General features: G+C 47.6%; 1 protein-coding gene across 2 annotated transcripts in view; it reads left to right on the forward strand.

Moving 5' to 3' along the window:
* MYH10 (myosin heavy chain 10) overlaps positions 1-23,415 on the forward strand; it is a 1,173,511-nt gene that overhangs the window by 873,722 nt on the left and 276,374 nt on the right. For both annotated transcript variants that reach the window (XM_069654592.1, XM_069654593.1), the window contains exons 26-29: positions 1,238-1,361; positions 2,660-2,831; positions 3,942-4,154; positions 23,042-23,186. In XM_069654592.1, coding sequence (XP_069510693.1) covers positions 1,238-1,361; positions 2,660-2,831; positions 3,942-4,154; positions 23,042-23,186 — 654 coding nt within the window. The remainder of the gene's footprint in view (positions 1-1,237; positions 1,362-2,659; positions 2,832-3,941; positions 4,155-23,041; positions 23,187-23,415) is intronic.

Below are 23,415 nucleotides of genomic sequence, written 5' to 3' on the forward strand. Positions count from 1 at the left end.
GTCCGGAATCCCTCTGGAAGCTTTCCAAGGCTCCAGAGTGTCTGTGAAGACAGGAAACGGGGGAGGAGTCCTGGGCCGGTGGGACTTGTAATGTCCTGGGGGCACCGGGATATCAGGCGATGGACACGTTGTTACGAATTGACTGGGTTACCACCGAACTCGCAATGAGTCCCATAGTGTTTGTGTTTCTTTGGACGAGCTGTATGCTACAATTTCTTTGTACCAAGCTACATCCGTCTCTCCCTCCTAAAATAAGCCTGGCTGCTCTGTCCATGCTACCAACATTCTCAGGTGGTACAGCCTTATACTAAGAGTGGAACTTATGTACTGTTTTAGATGTATGGTTTTATGAAGCCCTTAGTTGGACTTTAGAAAAACTGTCCTAACAGGGGCTTCTACAGATAAAACCAGAGGCACCTGTGTACAGACAGCAGAGTTTTGTGCGCGCTTGGGGTTCTGAGATGCATGCTGGCAACAGCTAACCTTCCAGGGGCCAATAGGTGTTAAGACCAGGCCCTTCATCTTCAGACGTGCCTGAACACAATGCAGAGTGAAGTGGCTGCACAGGAGGCGGAGGGGGGGGGTCGCATCATTTATGACCACTCACGAGAGCACACAGGGTTTGTGAGCGCTATTGACTCTTGGTCCAGAGCTGATCTTCTCGGGGCCAGCAGATGGCCCTTCCTCCATCGCCTTTGGAGATCTGTTCTTGTTTCTCTATTTTTAGTGCGTTTATATCCTCTACAGGAAACATCTGTCAAATCTGTGATTATTGTTGGTCTTCGCCTAGCAGCGTTACCATTACTGCTGGCTGTTTGTAGGGCTCCAGTGAGGCCAGTGTTAGTTTCATGTCTGTTGTCTTTCAAGGTTAAATCGGGGCCATCGCAGCATTATGTGAGAAGGCCTACCTCATTTATCATTTTAAGTCTTGTTGCGCTACAAAATGTTTGCTTTTGCTAAAAGCCCTTCACTTTGATATTCGTTAGTTCGGTCCGTACTAGAGTAGGTTTCCACAATTGTTAGGGCCCGAGTGCCTTCAAGTTAAAAGAAAATAAACATCATAAACTTGCAGTTTATGAATTTTTGCTACTTCATCAAAAGTACTTAAACACATATGTTGGGATGCTTTACTATAATGAATGGAATTGGGTGAATGTTCACTTGATGCACAGGTCTGTGAACGGTCTTTTGCGGTACACAATTCAGTTTTGCAGTGACCTCTTACTTCCCTATTTAGGAAAAGAAGCTGATGGAAGACCGCATTTCAGAGTGTTCCTCCCAGCTGGCTGAGGAGGAAGAAAAGGCAAAGAACTTGGCCAAACTCAAAAACAAGCAGGAGATGATGATTGCAGACTTGGAAGGTGAGGGGTGTCTTTCATCCAGCCCTATCCGTTTTATAATCATAGCTCAGTCACCAGATGTTACTGGCATAGTCCTAAAGTGGGCTGCCCATCAGATAACGCACCTGTATCCAGGATTCTGAAGATGTTTTATAATTATCTATTAACTTGTTAGTGCTCTATCAGTTCACAGTGTCCTGCAATTAAATAAAAATGCGATTTGCTAGGCCCATGTTTGTGAAATGTCTGCTTTTTCAAATGCCGGTCTGATTTTCTTTTTTTTTTGCACGTATGCGAATGAACCAGAATGTGATGTGAAAGGAAGGATTTGCAGCTGGGCCCCCTTTAATAATGGCTGGGTCCTTTCAAGGACTGTATGAAGGATGTGGGTGCGCTCCCTGCAATTGACCCACTAGAGAATTGTGTATTTCCCTCAACTTTGCCCTGCGACCAGAATTGTCGACCTTTTGTAAATACAGCCTGAATTTGGACTTCATATCCATCTTTCCAGACATTCCATGCCCTGCATATTTAGGAACAGGCTTGTGTAAAGATTCCGCATGTTTCAGCTGTCCTGCACATGCACAGAGTTATAATATTTTCCTAAAATTAAGATTTTAGTTGAAACGATGGGTGCAAGAAATGGAAAACATTCTGGAGGGTACATCCATCTTAAACCAAGTTGCATTGTCAAAGTAGAATGGTGCGCACTGTTGTTCACGAGAGGGATGCATTTAATCACGGTAGATCGGACTTTGGTCGCCCACTAGCCACTGGGGATATAAGCTAGTTGTGCCGGTTTGTTTGCATGCAGTATTTAATACATTAGAAATGAGGCCAATGTGCCCAACAAAAAAAAATACCACTAAACTCTTTCTCTGCAGGTTTTATTTTTTAAAACTGTGTCGTACAAGAAAAAAAAAACTAAAAATAGTAATTCTAATCTTCAGACATTTCGTGGCAGTATTCTTTGCAAATGTGTTTCCTGGCACTTCTATCAGGCTCTCATCATAATGCTCAACTGGCAGCTCAATGATGAACAGGAGAGTCTGGTGCTGTTGCAACGCCGCAAAACAATCCTACTGCACCGAGGGACTCCTCGCTGCAAATTGCCGCACGCAGGAAGCACCCTCCCCCCATGTTTTAGTTACTCTCGTGTGTGTCTGCATGTAGTGAAAAGAAATGTTTCAAAGAAGTCTGCTCTTTTTTTAAACGTCCCTCATTGGTTCACTTTCACACTGTATTTACTTTTTTTCATCATATCGTTTTGGCCGTTTGGACCTGCATGTGACGATCGTCGTGCATCTTGTTTGTTTCAGAGCGTTTAAAGAAAGAAGAAAAAACTCGTCAAGAGCTTGAGAAGTCCAAAAGAAAGCTGGACGGGGAAACCACAGACCTGCAGGACCAAATAGCTGAGCTGCAAGCCCAGATCGAAGAATTGAAAATCCAACTTGCCAAGAAGGAGGAGGAGCTGCAAGCTGCCCTTGCAAGGTGTGCTAGAAATCCGCTTATCTGTCGGGCACGTCAGAAATAACCCTATTAGTCGATATTCGGAAATCAGAAAAGTCACCAAGCCAGTTTTGTGGCAACCTTAGCTAAACAGTGTCAAATTGGAGCCGGACCAATCGTTATAGAGAGGAGAATGGTTTGTGAATAAAGGCGTTTGTATAACCCGTGCATCTGTCCATTTTGCAAAAGTAACATTGTACATGCCTATTCTTTGTCCCCCCAGTAATGTGTAGAATAAGACTGGTCTTTTTTTTTGGCATAAAAAGGGCCGCAGATTTATTTTCACAATATAACACTGTACACATTAGTGAAAATAGTTCTGAAGATGCGGCGACTGCTCTGTGTCCAACAACCTGCTTCCCCCTTTCTTTCCACAAAGTCCTCCGTTGACACAACTCTCCCAACCCTTAGTGTCTGTGCCTCACCTGCCCTTGCAGGTGTTCCTGGGTGGGGAAGCGCCGTTTCTTTGGGGGAAGCTGAGCCCTTATTGTTCCCACCAGACGCCCCTGCCACTTGGGGGTCCCAAGAGGCACAGGTCAGAGAAGAGCGAAGACACTTCGGCTTTCTCCTGGCTCATTTGGAGTCTGTCTCTTGTGCTTGGTCGCCCAAACACTGCCACATCGGCTCGCCGTCCTGCGACGTCGACGACCAGGCCTTGCCCAACCTCTGTTCCTCTTGTCGGGTGGGTGGGTGGAAAACGAAATCCTTCCTTTGACTCCGACGGGCGTCCTTTTGCAGGGGCTGGATATTTCCTGCTGCAGGACGCCCACCTGTTATAAGGGGCATCCCCCGGCCCTTTCCTTTGTCCGCCCTTTGCAGGCTTTTGCCTGTCCTGCCACGCTTTTAGCACGCACCCTCCCCCTTACCCAGGGAGAGGGGTAGGGAGGAGGAGGACCCCGCACAGGTTATCGGGGCGCCTCCTCCATTAGTGTTTTCCCGTCGTCACCTGCAATGTTCTCAATTTATGAATTGTTTGTCACTGTTGTGATGTTCTGGAATTCATGCACCACACAGAATGTTATTGCCTACAATCCACCACATTGCTAGTAATTCATACATATTATCCTCCTGTGTACTTTATTTTCTTGACAGAGGCGATGATGAAGCTATTCAGAAGAACAATGCCCTGAAAGCTGTCCGTGAGCTGCAAGCGCAGATTGCAGAGCTTCAGGAAGATCTTGAGTCTGAAAAGGCGTCGCGTAATAAAGCCGAGAAGCAAAAAAGGGATCTCAGCGAGGAGCTGGAGGCCTTGAAAACCGAACTGGAAGATACCTTGGACACCACCGCAGCCCAACAGGAACTGAGGTGAGGATGCTAATCATTACCAGTGTGCTCACTGCATGGATGACTTACTTTATCCCTAATTCCACATCCAGGTTGTTAGGAATGATTTTCTTTTTGCACCTTATTCTGTGTAGATTCTCATGGTACCCCCCAACCTTTTTCCTTATTTTGTGTAATCTTGTGTTGATTTTTGGAGGTCAGTAAAGCTTCTGCTTTACTTCACCGTTTTGCCCAATTTTTATGGGGAAACTGACCCGTCTCCAAGACTGTCAGTATTGAAAGACTTTTTCGCTCTTTTGGAATTCTTGTATTTTTATAATTGCACGCTTATAATTGCACGCATCACCTTACAGTGAAGTACAGTTAGGATACTTGTTATCCTTATAAACTTTTACCTAATGGCTTTTTGGTTGCTTTGATGCTGTGCCTAAGACAGCTGGTGGCAGCCGCAAGATTTTAAATGTTTTTTATAATCTTTTTCTCGTGCACTTTTGCATTTACTGCAAATGGCTACTAAAGTTGGCTAGCACCCTAACATGGCTGTGCCACAACATTTGCGCTTGGTCTTTGGCCATCTTGTCCTTTGGCCTTCTTCCTGCCTTCTCAAGTCAGGAAATAACGTAAATGGTACTCATTTCCCAGTGAAAGCTGCTGCTTTTGCTGGCAAGTTGGCTTTGTGTGTTTGAGCCAGAGAACGGGGCTGGGACTGTCTGGTCCGAGTCCACAGCCTATGGCACCTCAAAGACTGTTGCTGGATGGATGTAATGACCAGTGGTTGTCCAGGATTGGATAATCCTGTGCCTTTTGAATGTTGCAGATCCTCATCATTGGTTTACTTGGACTAGCTCCCAGCTTGAAAGCTGGATAAAAGGAGGGCTCCCGCAGCTGTTCGACAGATCATCGTTGGAACCAAGACCCTCTACAAAGAACAGCCCTCTGACCACCTGAGGACAACCTATGAAGCTGAACAGCATCAACTCTAGTAATTATCCTGGTGAAGCGATGGACCTGTGCCTGATCTCCAAAGACCCTGAGCCCTGAAAAAGAGGACTTGTCCTTTCTGATGTCTTCCTCTTCCTTTCTGAGTGGGTGAGGATTCTCTGGTCCCTTTGTCTTTGCTAGGCATCCTAAGGAAAGCACATGAAGGGTCTGAGTGACTGGTAGGACAGGAAGTGGGGGAGGTGACCGAAACTCCCCTGTCCTTTGTTCTGCAGAGTGCTTGACAGAAACCAGTTCAGAGTGAGGGCTGGCTGTTCCCATTGGGCAACCACCCCCTAAGTTCCATTGGTGCATAGGTCATGATTGGTGGACTAAATCAGTGTTCCTAGATACATTCTGAGGTCCTGGAGCTGAAACTCAGTCGACCACTGGAACCGAAGATTCTGAAGAAGAACGAATAATTCCGCCAGCAACTTCCAGCGATTGCAAGAGAATGCGGAGTAACCGCTGCTGTTCCGACCTCAACTTCTAAGCAACAGGGAAGATCCGAACATGATGGCTTCCTTCCTTGTACTGGTTGCCCTAACTAGTCCCAAGACGCACTTCAGTTTGCGCCATCCATGGAAGAGCTGCAACCTCCACGGACTGCAATTCACCAATACCTGGGGATCTGTGCTGCATCGCTGGGCATAATCGCCTGGAACTTTGTGGACATGCTCATAAACCTGCAGTGGTTTAAGCCAACTCTTCAAAGTCCCATCACAAGGGACGAGGATTTATAAAAGGAGAAGTCTACCACAGCGACAACTGTACTTCACCAAGTCTGAAAAAGGCACCAACAAGCAGAACTGCAAAGATCCTTTGCTGGACATCTGTCTGTACGAGAGCTGTCACTTTCTTCTGTCGCCAAGACCGAGACACCTGTGTCCAGGACTGCTGTCGCCACACCTTTGAGACCAAAGTACTGTCCTACTTCTGGTAAAACTTTCATGGAGTCTGCTTTTGATCCTGGAGCCTGCAGATGGACTATATCTTGCACTCCTCTTGGCCTCCAGAGAGTTACATTGGGGTGGGTAACTCATTGTACACTAAACCTGCCTTAGGACATTGGTCCTTGGGGCAACCCTTCAAGGAAACATATTAATTTCCTTGATTTGTGAAACCTAACTTTTACTTACCTGCAAAACGAAGAAGAGATCCTGTTGGACTCTGCTACTCTGACCCCTGTACTCTGTTTTCCTGCCTTTTCTGTCCATGCCCTGGTCACTGGTGGCCCAGTGTCCCCTCTGAATATTGTGAGACTCTCATAAGATCGGGTTGGACTCTTTAAGACAGGCTGGGACAAAGTTACTAAAAGTTATGCACATTTGGAAAAGTTTGCATACTTTTGAGATGCTTTTACTATGTGATTTGTTACTGAAAAAGCTATGAATGTTTTCATTTTTTTGTTGCAGTTATTTTTATTTAGCGGAAAAAGGTTTCTGCACCCATCTATTACTGCACCACAGTGGAGCTCAAGTATCAAAACAAAACCAATTTTTCTTAGTTCATCATAAATTTATTGGTGGCCCGTATAGATGACACGTGTTTCGGCACCCTAAATGTGCCTTTTTCAAATCTGGGCATTAAAGATTGTTTGATATATTATCATTGGAGTACAAACAGCTCTCTGTTGTCGTGTTGTCAAAAAAAGTCCCATCAGGCTCATAAGTGTTGCGAGCACTTTAAAAAGAAGAAATGTGGGGGAATGTATTATTTTCCCTGCATGATGCACTGTTTAAGTCATAAATATATTGCATCAGGACTCGGGTGTCCCCCATTCCTACTCTTAATACAGACTGATTTTTTAATTGTTCATATTACTTGTTGCAAAATTTAGTTTTTGGTTTGTTACAAGTTTTTAAATATACATAATCGTTAGCGAAGTGATTATAGTTGTAAGTTACTTCTAAAGTGTTCCGAGGAACATACATAATGTGTCTTCCAAAAAAACACAGCGGCATCTGAAGAACCGCCTGTTTATTGCGGACCTATTTGTGATTGGGAAGTTTAGATGGGTGGGCTTCCGCTGCCCTCTAGGGCTTACCTTGAAAATCTTGTTTCTTGCTTCACTCGTTGGGTTCTGCTGAGAGACCGCTCATGCGGCCGTGAGTCGCATATGTAAAGTCAATTTCACTTTACTGCTCTCGTAAACAATAGTTGATCCCAGAGAACATATTTAGACCTTGAGAAATCGTGAAGACTTCCCTGTGGCACTGCACTGAAGGTGCTTTGTTACACAATTGTAAAAGATGATGCCTATGGAGTTGGTTAGACTCCATCACCAAAAATCACATTAAAATAAATGAGAGCGTGGGGGAAAAAATGGTCACTCTCTCTCCAGGTAAAAAAAAAATCAAGTCCTCAAAATCCAGCAACGTTGCTAGGGGGTCTCTAAGGTGGAGGGAATTGACACATTTTTGAGAATTCTCCCTAACAGGTAGATGTACCCTTGAGGAGACCAGATGCCTGTACTGTACAATCTGCTACAAATTCCAGATGGAAGGGCACTGTGATTTTCCTGCAGAGCCCATTCAATGGGCGAGAGCATGGGCAGGACCTGCGTTGGATCCAAGATGGCTGCTGGCCTGGCTTGCTCCGCCACCTGCCTCTCCACCATTTTGAAGGCTTGCGCCACGTCCTGTCCAGAGAGCGCATAGGCCCTGAGCCACCAGAGGCGTCAGAATGGGAGGATGCACCTTGGGTCTTGCTCCAGCAGCGGATGCATCGACCTCAGAGATCACTCTTGTAGGCGCTGAGCCCTCGGCCGGATAGCTGGTAGTCGTAACGCCCTCACTCGCGACCTCAGAGCGGGCTTCGGTTGGCTGGACGTCCTCAGCACCTGTGCCGATCACCTTGCTGGATCATGCCGAGGACAGACTCTTGGAGGTGGCACTCGACAATCCCTTACCCCTTCGGGTCGAAGAGGAGGCTGAACTTGATTGTGCCTCTGGCCCGGAAGGGCAACTGAGCCCCGCTGCTTGGGAGCCAGTAGCCTGGATGTCCTCAGGTCTGCCCCCAGAGTGCCCAGAAGAGCCCCCGGGCCCCTCGGCTTGGGAGCCGGTAGCCTTGGAGCCCTTATACCTGTCTGAACCTGAATCTGAGGAACCCCTCTCCGTGGGAACCTCAGGGAAGGAGTTTCCGCACTGTGGAACTGTGCTGAACAGAGGGCCTACCTTGTCTTGATGAGAGGTTCTGGAGACAAAGTCCTTAAAGTGGGGCGGAGAAGTGTGAAAGATCTCACTCCACCGTGACAACACAGTTCTTCAATGCCCTGTGAATGAGTGCACTGCAAGCTGAACATACGTCACAGCAGTGGTCGGGCCCCAAACACTGAAGGCAGTGCATGTGGACCGAGGGCGGGAACTAGCAGTCACATGAGGCACATATTCTGAATTCTCCTGCAGCGGACATGTGCCGGGGGAGGCAAGGCACCGAAGGGAAGTTAAATAAGATTGAAAAATCAAAAAAGGGGAACAAATGGAAAGCTAAGAAAGTCTCAGCGCTGGCTTCCAGGTCTGACACCGTCGGTGTGGAAAAAGGGACTGATGTGAGGCGCCGGAGAGCGGGGCCTCGGCGGGACGTTCCCACGCCTGAGGTCACGCACCCGCGCGCTATACTAAATTTAAAGGGGAAGCTACATTTTTTTGCTGCCAAAGGTTCTGATGCCGTCCCGATGTTGGGGGACACCCACAAGGATGGAGGAAAGGGGACGGGACCTATGAGTACAAAGTTCTATGGTGCTGGTTGAGTAAAAGGACCACGGATCATAGTACTTTTTTTGGCAATGTATCGACCAAGCAGGGCATTAGTCTGTGGTTTTGGAGTTGAGAAGACATATAGGTGAACTGCAAGATTGTTTCCTTTTTTTTTTTCTTCAAAGTTCTTTTGACTACCAGATAAAATGAAGGGCGACACTGTGGTCAAGCTTTTTTCCAAAGATGATGAGTTTGGTATTTTATTTGTTCAGTTGTAAAAGGACCTGTCACATCCATTTTTGGGATGGCGAGCACACTGGGGTATCATGAGAAAATGATTGAATATTAACCTCCTGTTCCAGTAGCAAGAAATAGCAGTATCAATTAGATGTTAAATGGCGCAAGTGGCAATGCTGAACCCTGTGAAATCCTTTGGGTAACATCTGCATTGGTGGGTGTACAAACTGCAATAGAAATGCATTGAATTTTATAGAAGAGAAAAGAGGGACGTCAGCATAGTGTTGATTCAGACGGGTGGCCAAAGGCAGAGATTGTATGGAGTAAAGGTTTGTGGTCTACTGTGTTGAACGCTGGAGTGGGATCCATCATCACCACTAGGCTTGAATATTATAATGCTTCGTCCGAGAATCCCAAAGTAAAATTGTTTGTGCCTTGGTTTGGATTGCAGGGGGGAAAGACACTGATTTTGGTCAAGGGCAAGTCAGCAGTTGGTTAACTTAGTTTTCCATAAGCTTAAAAATAATAGGTAGGTTGGTAATGAGCCTGAAGTTTCCCATGAAGGTACGGTGTGGATATTTTAAAGAAGGCATGACATATAACCATGGCAAAGGAGACAGGGTTTTAAAGCAACAACCAATCTGACATTGGATCCCAATCAGTGTCTGTAGGTTTAAGGTCCTAGTTTTTGGGGGGCGTGGCCAGCGCTGATGGCGTAAAGACGTGACTGTGTGGAGCTCCCGTCTCGATCCTGGCCCAGATCCTTTACTCGACCTATATTTTCGACCCAACCAAGAGCCAAACTCACACCCAGGAGGGGGAAGCGATTCCGACCCCGCTCGGCGCTGGAACGAGGGGAATCGAAACCGGCGTTCCCGAAAACGCAGCCTTCGTACTGCTGCCCCCGGGCGAAACAAGATGGCGGACGGCGGTGAGGCCTGACGGAGGGACGGACCAAGCTGGCAGCGAGGCAGCGGGGAGATAATCCATCGGGCGCCGCCCCCCCTGTCTCGGAGTGGAAAGACCGGACACCTTTGCATCCCCCTACTCCTCGGGGGACGTCCCGCTGCTGGGGGCCCCCGAACACCCGAAAGAACCTCCGCATTGCCCAGGGGAGCGGACGGAGCCATATTCGCGGCTCCGGGATCGCCGCGGAGGAGAAACGGAGTGCGAACGGACCGCTGCCACCACGTGGGAGACCCCGTCGGCGAGGAGCTCCGTGTGTCGGGGCGGCGGAGACCTAAGCAGGCCCCTGTCACCGCGGCGAGCTACGCGGGTCCCTCCTCCTCCCATCCTGAACAGATAGCCGGGCGGCTGGGGAGCGAACAGTACAGGCACAGAAGCACCGGTAAGACTGTAAACCCTGACTCAACGCCTGGGAGCCGGAACACGCCTGTGCCATAGACGGCAGGGCCCAGTGGGGCTGCGGGATAGCGGCCCGGCGTGCCAGGGGATCGCAGCGCACCCCGCTGTCCTGCTGAGGGAATATCCTGCATTGGGCCACACAACTACCTACACCCCCTTGCGCCCTCCGGCGCTGCCAAAGAACACCGCCGAACTTCTCTGAAACGCGCAGTTCGGTGTGGCTCACATTGTTTTTACACTGCCTAGGGGCCGTTTGGTGGCTCATCCCTGCCGTCACAATACCAGGAAGGACAAATGTCTACCTCACGCAACAAGAACAGGGGTGCAACAATCATGGACTCGTTCTCAGGGGCTAAACCCAAACAGCCCGGCCAATACGAGATCCCCACACAGACAGAACCCCCAACAAACGCTGCTGACCCCAGCAACGCCCAAGTGCTACAGGCTATCGCAGCTCTCCAGACGTGCATGGAGACTAGGATAGATGAACTCAAGGTGGACATACAGCTCATCCGTCAGGACGCCCGCAACCTAGCGGAAAGAATAGATAAGGTGGAAATAAACCTACAGGACACCACAGACACTGCCAAAGACTTAAAGCAAAAAGTCATCACACTTGAGAGACAAGTGGCTCATCTTGAAGCGAGATCGGAGGAAGCAGAGGGGAGGGCTCGCCGCAATAACATCAGAGTCCTCGGCGTTCCGGAGGGGATGGAAGGCACTGACCCCACAGAATTTATTGAGTCCTTACTAATGCAGGAAATCGGAGCTGGCAAGCTCACACAGGGCTTCTCTGTCGAGAGAGCCCACCGCGCCCTACAAAAGCGACCCCCTCCGGGATCACACCCTCGCCCGATGATCGCCAAGATCTTAAACTTTCGCGACAGGGAGACGATCCTCAAATTCTCGAGGGACGGAGGCGAGATCAGACGCGATGGCTCCAAGATCGTAATCTATCCCGACTATACCCCACAAGTGCAGCGAGCCAGGAACTCATTCATACCTGTCAAAACCCAACTGCGGAAGCTCGCCCTCAAATACATGCTCCTGGATCCCTCGCGCCTCAAAATACTATACAAAGGCAAAGCCGTCTACATGGAGACCCCGGCAGCAGCCACTATGTGGATGGAGCACAACAATTTGGCTGAGGGAGAGGATCACATCTTGACACCCAACGGCTGAACCCAAATAGATCATCTTACAGCAACGATTGAATGGCTCTTTTAAGGACGGGAGCTCTACGGACCACCCCACAGACATCGTCACAACCCACCCCACCCCAAGCATGGCTGGCCTAAGGCCAACACCACAACCGCACCACATGACCTGGACAGGCCGATGGGTAGCGGAAGCCCCCGAGCGTTGTCCTCCCAGAACAGCTGCTGGGGGCAACACACAGTTAACTTTCTTGTTCAATCCACCTGTTCGAGTGGAAGTTAAATTTGTTCACAAGTCTCCGATTAACACATCAACGCAACAATCAAGGTCGGCAGGGAGATTACAGTGCACAGACCCAGGGGGCAGCCGCTCAGCACATGGAGCTGGCTCGTGGAGGGTTGAAACTGCCACGGGCTCATCGCCCCGGCTCCTTCACCACCATCATGCCCACACGCCTTAAAATCGCCACCTGGAATGTGAGGGGTCTGGGTACTTATTTACGCCGGAACAGAATAAAATCCTATCTGCACAGAAAAAGGATAGAGTTGGCCCTATTACAAGAAACCCACTTAACCAAGGAATCCATGGCGGCACTCAAATCATATTGGGGTGGACAGGGGTTCGGGTCCACATACTCCAAATTCGCTAGAGGGGTGTTCACCTGGATCAGTCCTCACATCCCCTTCCAGCTTACCAAAGCTGAAATGGACCCTGATGGAAGGTATGCTATACTCTTGGGCCACATCGAACAAACAGAGATATGTATTGTCAATTCATACCTCCCCAACAATAACATCCCCGCGCACCTCACCATGTTATACACAAAGATTGCACCCTATAGAGATGCATTCCTCATTTGGGGTGGCGACTTTAATTGCGTCAGCGACCCTGTGCTTGACAGGTCGGCTCCCCCCTTGGCGGGCACGTCAACTGCTACCACCGCCATGAACACCATGCTAAACCGTCTAGACCTGGTAGACATCTGGCGGGAACAACACCCCGGGGATCGGGGCTACTCCTTTTACTCCTCGCCACATAATCTTCACACCAGAATCGATTATCTCTTCACCGGCAGAGAGAGCTTCCCCCAGATTGACTCTTCCAACTACCTGGGTCGCACCATCTCTGACCACTCTCCCCTGATAATTGAATGGAACATCACTGGACCCAGTTCTCCCATACCCACATGGAGGATGCCCACTGAGGCACTTAAAGACTCAGAGTTCAGGGAAAGCCTTAGAGAATCTCTAGAGAACTACATCTGTGAGAACAAAGACAGTGTTGACCACCTAAGCACGGTCTGGGACGCTCTCAAAGTGGTTGTAAGGGGAGAGGTCATAGCAAAGGCTGGAGGCATGAGGAAACACCTAAGAACCGAACTTGAATTATTAGAATCCGAAATAGAACAGCTAGAATCCAACACCCTGGACCCCCAACCACAGGAGGACAAGCTGGCCAGTACCAGGGCCGCCTGCAAGGAAGCCTGGGACAGACTTGCCAAATTTGATTACATTACCAGAACCAATAAAACACACGCCCACGCTGACAAACCTGGTAGACTACTCGCCTGGCTGTGTAGGAAAGAACACCCTAAGCACTCGACCACAGCCCTAAGAGATGCTGATGGCACGCTACAACGGTCCCAACAGGGAATTTATAACACCTTCGGGCAGTTCTATACCCGACTATACTCCCATACTGATATGGTGCCTTCCGAGGAAATCTCAAACACCCTGGACGAAATTGGACTGTCCCCACTCCCGCTGCCATGCAAGGAGGCTCTAGATGCTGATATCAACATAGATGACATAAAAGACGCCATTGAGTCCCTGGCCACCTGCAAGGCTCCGGGCAGTGATGGGCTACCCGCCGAATTTTACAAAACCTACGAGCCGGAACTGTCCCCACTGCTGCACGAGGTGTTCCTAGAAGCCTATGAGTCGGGCATCTTGCCCGGGAGCATGCGTGAGACCTTGGTGGTTCCGCTCCTCAAGCCTGGTAAGCCTGCAGATGACTGTGACTCCTATCGCCCTCTCGCTATGCTCAATTATGATGTTAAAATCCTCACAACCATTCTGGCCAAGCGGCTGTCCAAGGTGATTGGAGAGGTGGTGCACCCCGACCAAAGCGGCTTTGTGCCGGGCCGTAACACCACTGCCAATCTACGTAGATTACAACACGTACTGTCACATCCCACTCATACAGGGAAATCCCACGCTTTGCTTTCTTTGGACGCCATCAAAGCGTTCGATTCAATTTTCTGGGAATGGCTGATTGCGGTACTTAGGGAGTTTGGTTTCGGAGAACGATTCATTCGATGGATCACAGTCCTCTACACCAAACCGCGAGCTCGGGTGAAAACTGGTCGGCTCATCTCCATGGAATGGGACATACAAAGGGGCACAAGGCAGGGCTGCCCGCTCTCCCCATGCTATATATAATCGGGCTTGAACCCATTGCCATTTTCTTTAGAAAACAATTCTTTGACGCTGGTATAAGGATTGACGGGGTGGATCATATAATTTCTCTATATGCGGACGATGTTCTCCTTTATGTGAGGGACCCACAGCTGAATGTCCCAACCATGTTGGAGGTCCTTGGCAACTTTGCCAAGGTATCAGGCATACACTTTAGCAAACACAAGTCTTGTCTGTTTCCGTTGGGCGCCCTCCGGAATATACACGTAGATGACCTCCCCTCACTAGGCATAGGTTGGTGCCCCACCACGTTCCGCTATCTGGGCATCAATATTTATCATACGCCTGGACTCATGCATGCCAACAACACGGTAGCGGCGCTGCCTCCCTTACGCAAGTCAATTGGGTTTTGGGCTCGCCTCCCCCTATCCATGATGGGTAGGGCTTCCATCATTAAGATGATTGTTCTCCCCAGATTTCTCTATGGGTTTCAAAATATCTTTTACTACATTAGAACTCCCTTCTTCCGTCTTTTAGGGAGGATACTTAAAGACTTCCTGTGGGGAACTAGTAGGCACAAATTTGCATTATCCACGCTGACCCTCCCCTACGAACAAGGAGGCATTCGGCTCCCTGACCTGGAACGTTACTACCTGGCTGCCCAACTAAGCTTTGTGGCTAAATGGCTAGCCGATGATGTTACCCCCGAAACTCTGCTTTTACAGCACCCGATTGCTCCAATCAGGTTAAATGAACTCATTTGGGCCCCTCAACGTCTTATGGATGGGATTCCTTTCTTAGCTACCCTGGGTCGTCAGGTATGGCAAAGGGCTATGAGCCTTCTTCACTTGAAACACAGTTACAACCCGGACATACCGCTCTTAGCCGACCTATGCCAGAACTCGGTGGACCTTGCCTCCATCCGACACTGGGAAAGGCTGGGAGTATACACTTGGGGGGGATCTATACAATGAGGGCACCTTCCGGGATTTCCCCTCCTTGCAATCTGATGTTGGCGTCCCGGCTGGTCAATTCCTTTGGTACATAAAGATCCGCAAATTGGCTAGGACTAAATGGGATACATGGCCCGAAGAGCCTGAAACCGACTCCTTCATAACACACCTATACAGCTTGGCGGATGGATGGAGGCCTGTGTCCCGCATATATAGTCACCTAATTGACAGGCCCAACCCCCGCAGTCAGGACCTCAAAACCAAATGGGAGAGGGACCTGGGTCACGAACTGTCTGAAGCCGAATGGGGTAGAGCACTAGCGTTCCCTAACGCGGTATCCAGAAATTCTAGATTTAAATTGATACAACTCAACATGTTATACCGATCTTACTTGACACCACTTAGAATAGCCAAAATATATAAGCTACCCCACCATAACTGCCCATGGTGTGGCAGTGACGAAGCAAGTCTCTTGCACATGTTCTGGGGATGTGTCCAGGTCCGGCGACTATGGGCGAGAGTGGAACTCCTATGTAGCGAGGCAGGCATGACTAGATATGAATGGACCCCGAAGGAGTGCCTTCTTGGAACATACCCCAGACTGGCCAAGTTCAAACACTCAGTCAAGCTCATGGACCTGGCATGCATTCTGGTCAAAAGGACCATTTCTATGGCTTGGAAGCGACCTGGAGGCCCACAATATCAGGTATGGCACAACGAACTGGAGCGCTGGATAGGGGCAGAAACCTCAGCTTGGGAGAACGGCCTCACCACATCCCCTGAGAGCACGAGCTTGGGATTTGCTGCCTGGAAAACTCTTACTTGGGCCTTACTCAACCCCTCCAACGACGATAAACCCCCTTGAGCGACTGACCCCTGTTGACACACGATATCTGGAACGGAATACTGGCGCAGTACCTAACCTGTGCTCACTTGCTGCTTGACCCCCCCTTGTTGCTTAGATCATCGACCATATGGAGACTTGTTCATGTTGTTAATATTGTTATTGTTTTGTTATTTCTGTTTAATCGTTAATTCACAAATGGCCTATTTTCTGTATTCCTGACTATTACTACTGTGTTTGTGCGATCCAGTGAGGCACTGTTTTATTACATAAATCCCAATAAAGAAATTTGAAAATAAAAATTAAGGTCCTAGTTTTTGTTGACTACAACAGCTGATTCTAACTTCTGTATTACAAAGCCATTTTTCTCTCTACAGCCTAAACCCTGATGTTGGGGAGAATTCTCAGAAATGTGCTAATGCCCTTCTACCTTAGAGACCCCCAGCTCTTTTGGACTGTTCATCTCTCGTGTAATTTTAATGCAATTTATTTTCTGTGTTCTTTTTAACTTTGGAGTCTGACAAACTCCATAGGCATCATCTTTATATTGTGTCACACAGCACCTTCAGTGTAGTAACACAGAGAAGTCTCTTAGATATTCCTAAGGTTTAAATACCTTCCCTTGGTGAAACTGTTTCCCAGGGCAGTGAAGTGAAATTGACTTTACTTACAATTTGTGACTTTCTAGACTCAGCACACACTATCTTACCATAGGGTGCTGGAGGGGTTACTTAGTATCCCCTGTTGTCTAGTTTCTAGGGTAAAATGTTTTTTTTACCCTTTCTACAGTTAATGGCTGGTGGCAGTGGTTTACTTTTTACTACCATTGTGTGTTTTTACCATGACCTGCGTTCAGGGCCACGGCAAGGCACCCATGGGCGCCCATTTCGTCAAAATGGCCCGGTCTTCTTTTTTCCCTATTTTCTGTTGGAAAGGTTCTTCATGAGATTTACTCTGCACGCCAAAACAGGTTTGGTCTCTTTGTTCTTCTTGTCTTTGGACGGATTCACGAGTGAAGCTCGCCTCTGTCTCCAGTGTTTCTGGCAGGGGCAGGAAGTGAGGGAGGTGGCGGAAACTCCCTGTGCTTAATGCCCTTGGTTACAGGAATCAGTGGAGTAACTTTGCAGAAAATGTTGGGGGGGGACAGGGGTGGGGTGGAGGGAGGGCGGATGGTAGCTCTTAGGGATCGCTGAAATTGTTTGAAACGGTAGATTTGACGGAATTCGGTCAAATGGTAGATTGGTCAAATGGTAGATTTGACTGAATTTGGTCACCACCATTAGTTCGAAGCCGAAGATACCGGACATGAAGAGCTAGGGTTGCGTGGGTTTCCCCTGCACCCTATGGTCAGTATTTTTGGCTTCGGCGGTTGCGGGGGGTATCCCGCACTTCAGCATTAGTGGCAGGGGACCCAACAAAAAAAAAGAAAAAGGAACCCTACAGCATCAGATCCGACCCGCGTTGGATGGATGGTTCTGACGCTGCAGGGTACAGGAGAGGCGGCGGATGGAGAAAGGGTAAGTAGGCTGGATTTGTGGGTGTATTGGTGGTTTGGGGGGGGGCATGGGTTTCGTTTTTTGTACCGAGGTAAAAACGTATCGCAAGGAAAATGACTATGGTCAATTTCGCTGTGGTTTTGTACCTCGGTCAAACAACCGAAATCCCTGAAGGATAACGCTGACGCTCTGTTATAACTTTCATAAGACTGGTGGCCTATCTTTAAAATTCAATTGGGCCCCCACACATCTTCAGCCGGCCTCCCATGCACCCAGTGACCCAACATAATTCACAAACTTAATTCCACTAGAACATACAATTCATTATTTATCATTCATTCAGACAAAAAAGTCAACACACATATGCTTGCATACACTCGGACTTGCACACAAATGCACCAGGCACCTCCATTAACATACATGTGTGTGCCCACAACATTCATATGTACATATACAATAACACATGGAAACAGTGGCGCAACATCCATTGAGCAGACCAGACTTAATCACCCCCCTGATCCCTGAAAATTTGGGATAAGTTGACTTGACCTAGCTGAACTATAAGCCATGGCCGAAAGGAACAGATTCACTGGAATGTCAGAAATCCCCTTGATTTTTCCTTTCCTTCAAAGGCAGAAGCCATCGGTTAATGCAGTACAGGGGGTGACCAAGTATACTTGGTATCAATTTTTAAAAGTCTCCAAATTTGGGTCTTGTACAGCACCTTATACGTGTACGTGCTGTTAATTTTTTCTACAAGATTCTGACAGATTCAAATTAAGGTATGTTTTCATGTGTTCAAATGGTTTCAAGCAGTGGAGTAACAAACCGGGAGAGCCAGGGGGGTAAGCTGCCCCCCGTGAGTCTTTTTGAACCAGTCTGGGACATTTGTCATTGGGACACCAACCCGTTCAGCACATCAAAGAAGGCGCCCAACGGCAAAGGAGTCCCGCTGGCAGGACAATGTGTGCTGAGCAATTCCTGCTCAGTACGCTCATTGTCCTGGCGGCAGTACACCTTACCCGTTCCGAATGGTAGAGGTGTCTCGCTGCCAGGACAATATCCCAAGGAGCTCCGGCAGCAGAGGGTCCTCACGTTGCTCTGTATCAACAGAACATTACAATGTGAGCCATTAGGCACTGCTGGGAGGGAGGGGGGTACTATTGGCAGGGACTTTGTCCCTTTAGAAATGTGAATGGGTGGGAGTGATCAGAAGTGAGAAGGGTGCATAATGTTGCATGCTTTATGAAATTATGACTATGGCTTTAAAACTCGAGGGGGATTTGTTAGACTCACATTAATGTACATGATGCTATTGTGACTTTGCATGCAGAATGGGGAGAAAAAAAATTAAAGCCATACTCCCATTGCTCAACATGTTTCTATGACAATGTATATCGTGTATGGTTAGTTTACTATGAAAGGCTAGTTTATTATGTAATGTGGCTTGCTCCAAGGCATTGCTATAAATAATTATTTAAGCACATGAAATGTAAAGCAAAACCTTAATAAATATCTATATCAACTAAACCTGGAAAGATGTGTGCGGTCGCTTAAATTGTCCAAATCCCAGTTTCACTACTTAACCAAGTGTGTGATCCTGAGCAAATCATTTAATCACATTGTGCCTTATCTGCAGCTATGCAAGTGATTCTGATTCACTTCAAAGCTCATGTTAATGTATCATGGTATTATAATGGAAAAGCCTAATGACTATAGAATTGCTCCACATATAACAATAGTGCAATTTAGGTATTTTGCACCACAAAGTTATTTGTCACTTGGCTTATTTATGACAACTTATTCTAAAGTCACTTCCATGGTGCCTCCAAGTATCAGTCTGATGATGTGCCTTGCAATGTCCTTTTCTGTGAAGTCACTTCTGTTGGTGCAATCCATATAATAATTAGGATGTTTGCATGTATTTTGCCCCAGAGGGCTTGGACAGAGCTTTAATAGGTGAGTTTCCTGCATCTGGAATGATCCTGCAGTTTTTGAATTTTTTGTTGTGTTAAAATGCCATCTTCCACTAATGTTAACAAAAAAGTAGATTGGGGCGCCAATGAGACCATGTGGAATTCCACACACTGCAATTTGTTGCTCTCCTCCCTCCCCCGCTCCTACAATGCTGCATACTCCCCTGCTTAGTTTGGTAAGTGAAGCATATTTGGGTGGCTTGTAACCTGAACCATGACATCCATTTACTAATTTGCACCCAACCGTCTTAAAAAATTGTCTGCAATACTCTAAATACTTTTTGCCAGTTTGGTGAAGATGATTTTTGGCGGCAGGGGGAAAAGTTATACAGGGCTCCTAAAAGTGTGCTTTTAACACAAAATCTCATACGGTTCCTTCTGCGCACCTAGAGCAAAAACTGCATAACAAATGTTCACCATGTTTGGAAGGTGTATAGCACTCAAATTCATTTCACAGAATTTGCAGAGTACGACAGTTTTGCCTCACAGGTTTTCTCAGCTTAACTCTTTCCAATTTTCTTGGGGAGGGCGCACCTTCTGCCAACTTAATTTTGTAATTAGGATGGTGGTGCTTTAGTAGCATCTGAAAAGTGGCCAGACTGATTTTAGAGGCGTTGCAGAGCTGTGGCTTGCCACAGAGAATGCACCATTTGTTATTGTTAGTGCGCCTTCATTCATGGGGCCTTAATGTATACTGTGAGCTCTGCTCACGTTGTCCAAATGTGACATGCACGCTCACTAGGATCAGCCCGCAGACTACCTCCCTAAACAAACATACATAAACGCAATAAAAAATTATTAAAACATTTAAAAATTACCTCCGTTCTGCTTTGAAATGACGCCCAGGCCACGTCTAATGTTACACCGACCTAACCTCTTCGCACTCACGCACCTCCAGACAGAAACCTAGTTCCTGTCTGTGTCGCACTAACACAAAGCCAGAAAGCGATTCTCTGCGTCACGGCCCCTGGAAGTGCTGCTGCTAGCATGGCAGCACAGGCGCCAGTCCCTGCAACACCCAGTTCAGCACCCTGGCTGATGACTTTGAGTCAGGCCAGCCAGGGTGAGGAACTGAGCCACGCAGGGCATCCCGGCCCTGAATGTGTTGCAGAACGGCTGCCAAGCATCTCAGCATTATGTAATGAGACAGCGCAAGCGTTGCTGGGCACCCCAGCTGGGCTTGCGCTGTCCCAATTACATATTTAATGATCGTGGCCCCCTGCCATTGTGGCCCCCTGCCCTCCCTCCAAAAGATGGAGGGAACAAAAAGGCATGCCACAGAAGTTGGGGGGGGGGGGCAAAACCCCCACTCCCCCATATAATTACGCCCATGACAGGAATGCACCCAAATGTGATTGGCCGGCTGGCTGTCAGGCAAGGACAGCCACCCTGCTGTGTGACTGACAGCTAGGCTGGAATGAATGGGAGAAACCTGCATAAAAGGTGAGGCTTTTTGGCTTGGACGGCAGAATCGACCACTGGATGAAGGAATCCGAAGAAGAACTTGGAAGAGACGCCTTCTGCAACTCCTGGGCCGTTGGTTTGCCCGGTGAAGCCCTGCTGCTGTGCTGAAGCTCTGAATTCACAGAGACGATTTCTCCCTTTTGAGTTGATGGGACCAATCAACTGCCAAGTAAGCACATCTGGACATCCTCTCGAAGCTGGTTGTATTTCCACTCCAGTTCCTGCTGCAACAGAAGAGCCAGGAAGAGGAACACCAGATTGTGTGTGTTGCATTTAAGTCGGACCGAGCACCAGGAAGATCCTCCGGACTTCCCTGTTGCACGACTGACCAGCCTGAGCCACCTCAACAGAGTGCTAGACCCCAGAAGCAAGGAAAGTCCAAGGTGGTATCCGAGAACTGCAGTGTTGCTATTTGCTGTCAGACGCGAGGAGCTGAACACAGAAGAACCGCTGAATTGAAGTTTGCCCATTGCTGACTGACCTTCCCATTGCAGAGCAGCAGTCCCCATATGCCCTCCCTCTTGTCCCCACAACTGAGGCTCTGGAACAACAGGATCTGCAGAGCTGCCCCGGAACAGAAGCCAGCTAGAACCATTTCTTCTAACCAGAGTTACTGTAAAGTCTAAGAGAACTTGCCTCTTGTTGTGTAGCCTTACTTGCTCTCACTTGAGAGCTGTCTTGGGTTACCTTGCAGAGTTGCTAAAGCTTAGCCCCTCACAAGCCTTTCAGCTTCTGGCCCTTCAAGTGTTCTATTGTCTACAAACATTTCTAAAAACATTGTGCAAGACGTTTTACCTACCTGCAAAGAAGATCTTCAGCTCCCCTTGACATTGTGCAATTAACATTGGCTGTCCTGGCTCCCTGAGAGACTCTTCTTTACCTCTGACTTTGTGCTAGTACTTGCCTGTTTATGAGTTATTTGTTAACCTTATTGTTTCACCTAACTCAGTTTAGCTCTAAATGTACCAGTGATAAATCAATGTCCACAATGTCCTAACTATTTAAGTCACCTAAGGGTGTAGGAAGTGTCTGTGTGTCATCTGATTTAGAGAAACTAAGAGTGTGGTTTGAAGTATATTTGAGTGTTACATGTTTTTCTCCCTTTCTGAAGAAGGCTTATATAACTGACTGAAATAAAATAACAATTGTTTTATCAAAAAACCTTGAGTGTTTATTTGGATAACTGTATTGTGAAACTCTGTGCCACAACCTTACTGTTCACATTGGCCCCTCTTGAGATAAGCCTGGCTGCTTGACCACACTACCAACCTGTGCAGTTCAGACTTATACTAAAGGTTGGGTCCCTATTGCCAGGAGGTCAAGGTTATTGTAGTGCACCCAATGGGTACTGCATACAATCTTGCCTAACACCTGATAAGGTGTGAAAGGGGACAAGACCGCGTATTTAGCGGTCAGACCCAAGTTATTGTGATGACTTTACATTTTTTTCACAAAGGAGTTCAGATTTTTGCGTAGTTCTGTAGAATGGGAAGGGATTGAAGGACCTGATTTTGAGATTGTTCATGGAGTTCATCAACAAGAGGAGTTTTTGAGACATTAGCTGCAGAACCAATCTCAATAGCTCAATGTTCCATTTTTCTTTTAAAAGTATTGGCCTCACATCATTCACTCTGGTGTAGGAGGTCCAATATAATGCCCACATTATTGTTTCTTCACAACAAGAATATCCCTCGAACCCTCAACTCTTTGAGAATGTCTGCAAGCCTAGAATTCAAAGTAGGCCTCTGCTGCTCAGAATCCAATGTATGCTTTGGATCCTCGATAACAATTCCCACCTGCTGCCTTTTATTCCGTGGAGACTTTCATTCTTCTCTCCTTTTTTCCCATTCTGCCAATCTCAGGGTACACCAATATATTAGTGAGTATATCCAACGTTCATAAGTTGAATTCACCCATTTTACGTTTTTGTTGCAAACTTTATTGCACAGTGTGTACAGGTTTTTGGAAAAGCTGGATCGCTTGACACTTGTGGGAGTTTATACTGAATAAGGCAGATAACATTGGGCATATGGAATTTGGTGCAACACCCTACTTTGCTCCCCTTGATGATAAAAACTGGAGGGTGGTAAAGATTTGTTATTATTACGCAAGTGTTGAATGAAACATTAAACTGATAGGTACAACAGCTCACGCTTGCCGGTCCCTGGGATTCAAGACAAAAATGATGGTAAAGGCTAAATATCCATTCTGAGGAATCTACATTTGTTGGTACTCAGTTGTCATAGCCTAAAATGGAAGCATTGGAAAAATGTCTGCTAAACTATGCAAAGACTGAATTGGGCTAGTGTTGATCCTTTGCAGGACAAAGCGTGAGCAAGAAGTGACAGAATTGAAGAAAAATATTGAAGAGGAAACCAAGAACCATGAAGCTCAAATTCAGGAGATGAGACAGAGGCAGGCCACAGCATTGGAGGAGCTCGCCGAACAGCTGGAGCAGGCTAAACGGGTATGAAGGGATCGCCAGGGCAGCCTTACATGTTTTATGGTGAGAGCAAGAACAGAATAAATTAATATGTAGGAAAAAGAAGACCACGTGCTGGACAGGGTAAAAGGTGATCTGTCTTAATGGGTGGGACCTGGCCAAAAAGCTCTAGGGGGAATCTGAGCAATAAAAGAGCATGTGGAAAATCTCCTACTTCAAACTGACAGGGTAAGCGGGGAAAAGGGTGGTGGCG

The sequence above is a fragment of the Ambystoma mexicanum genome, chromosome 3q (assembly GCF_040938575.1).
Source record: "Ambystoma mexicanum isolate Mex_15411 chromosome 3q, UKY_AmexF1_1, whole genome shotgun sequence".
Lineage (NCBI taxonomy): Eukaryota > Metazoa > Chordata > Amphibia > Caudata > Ambystomatidae > Ambystoma > Ambystoma mexicanum.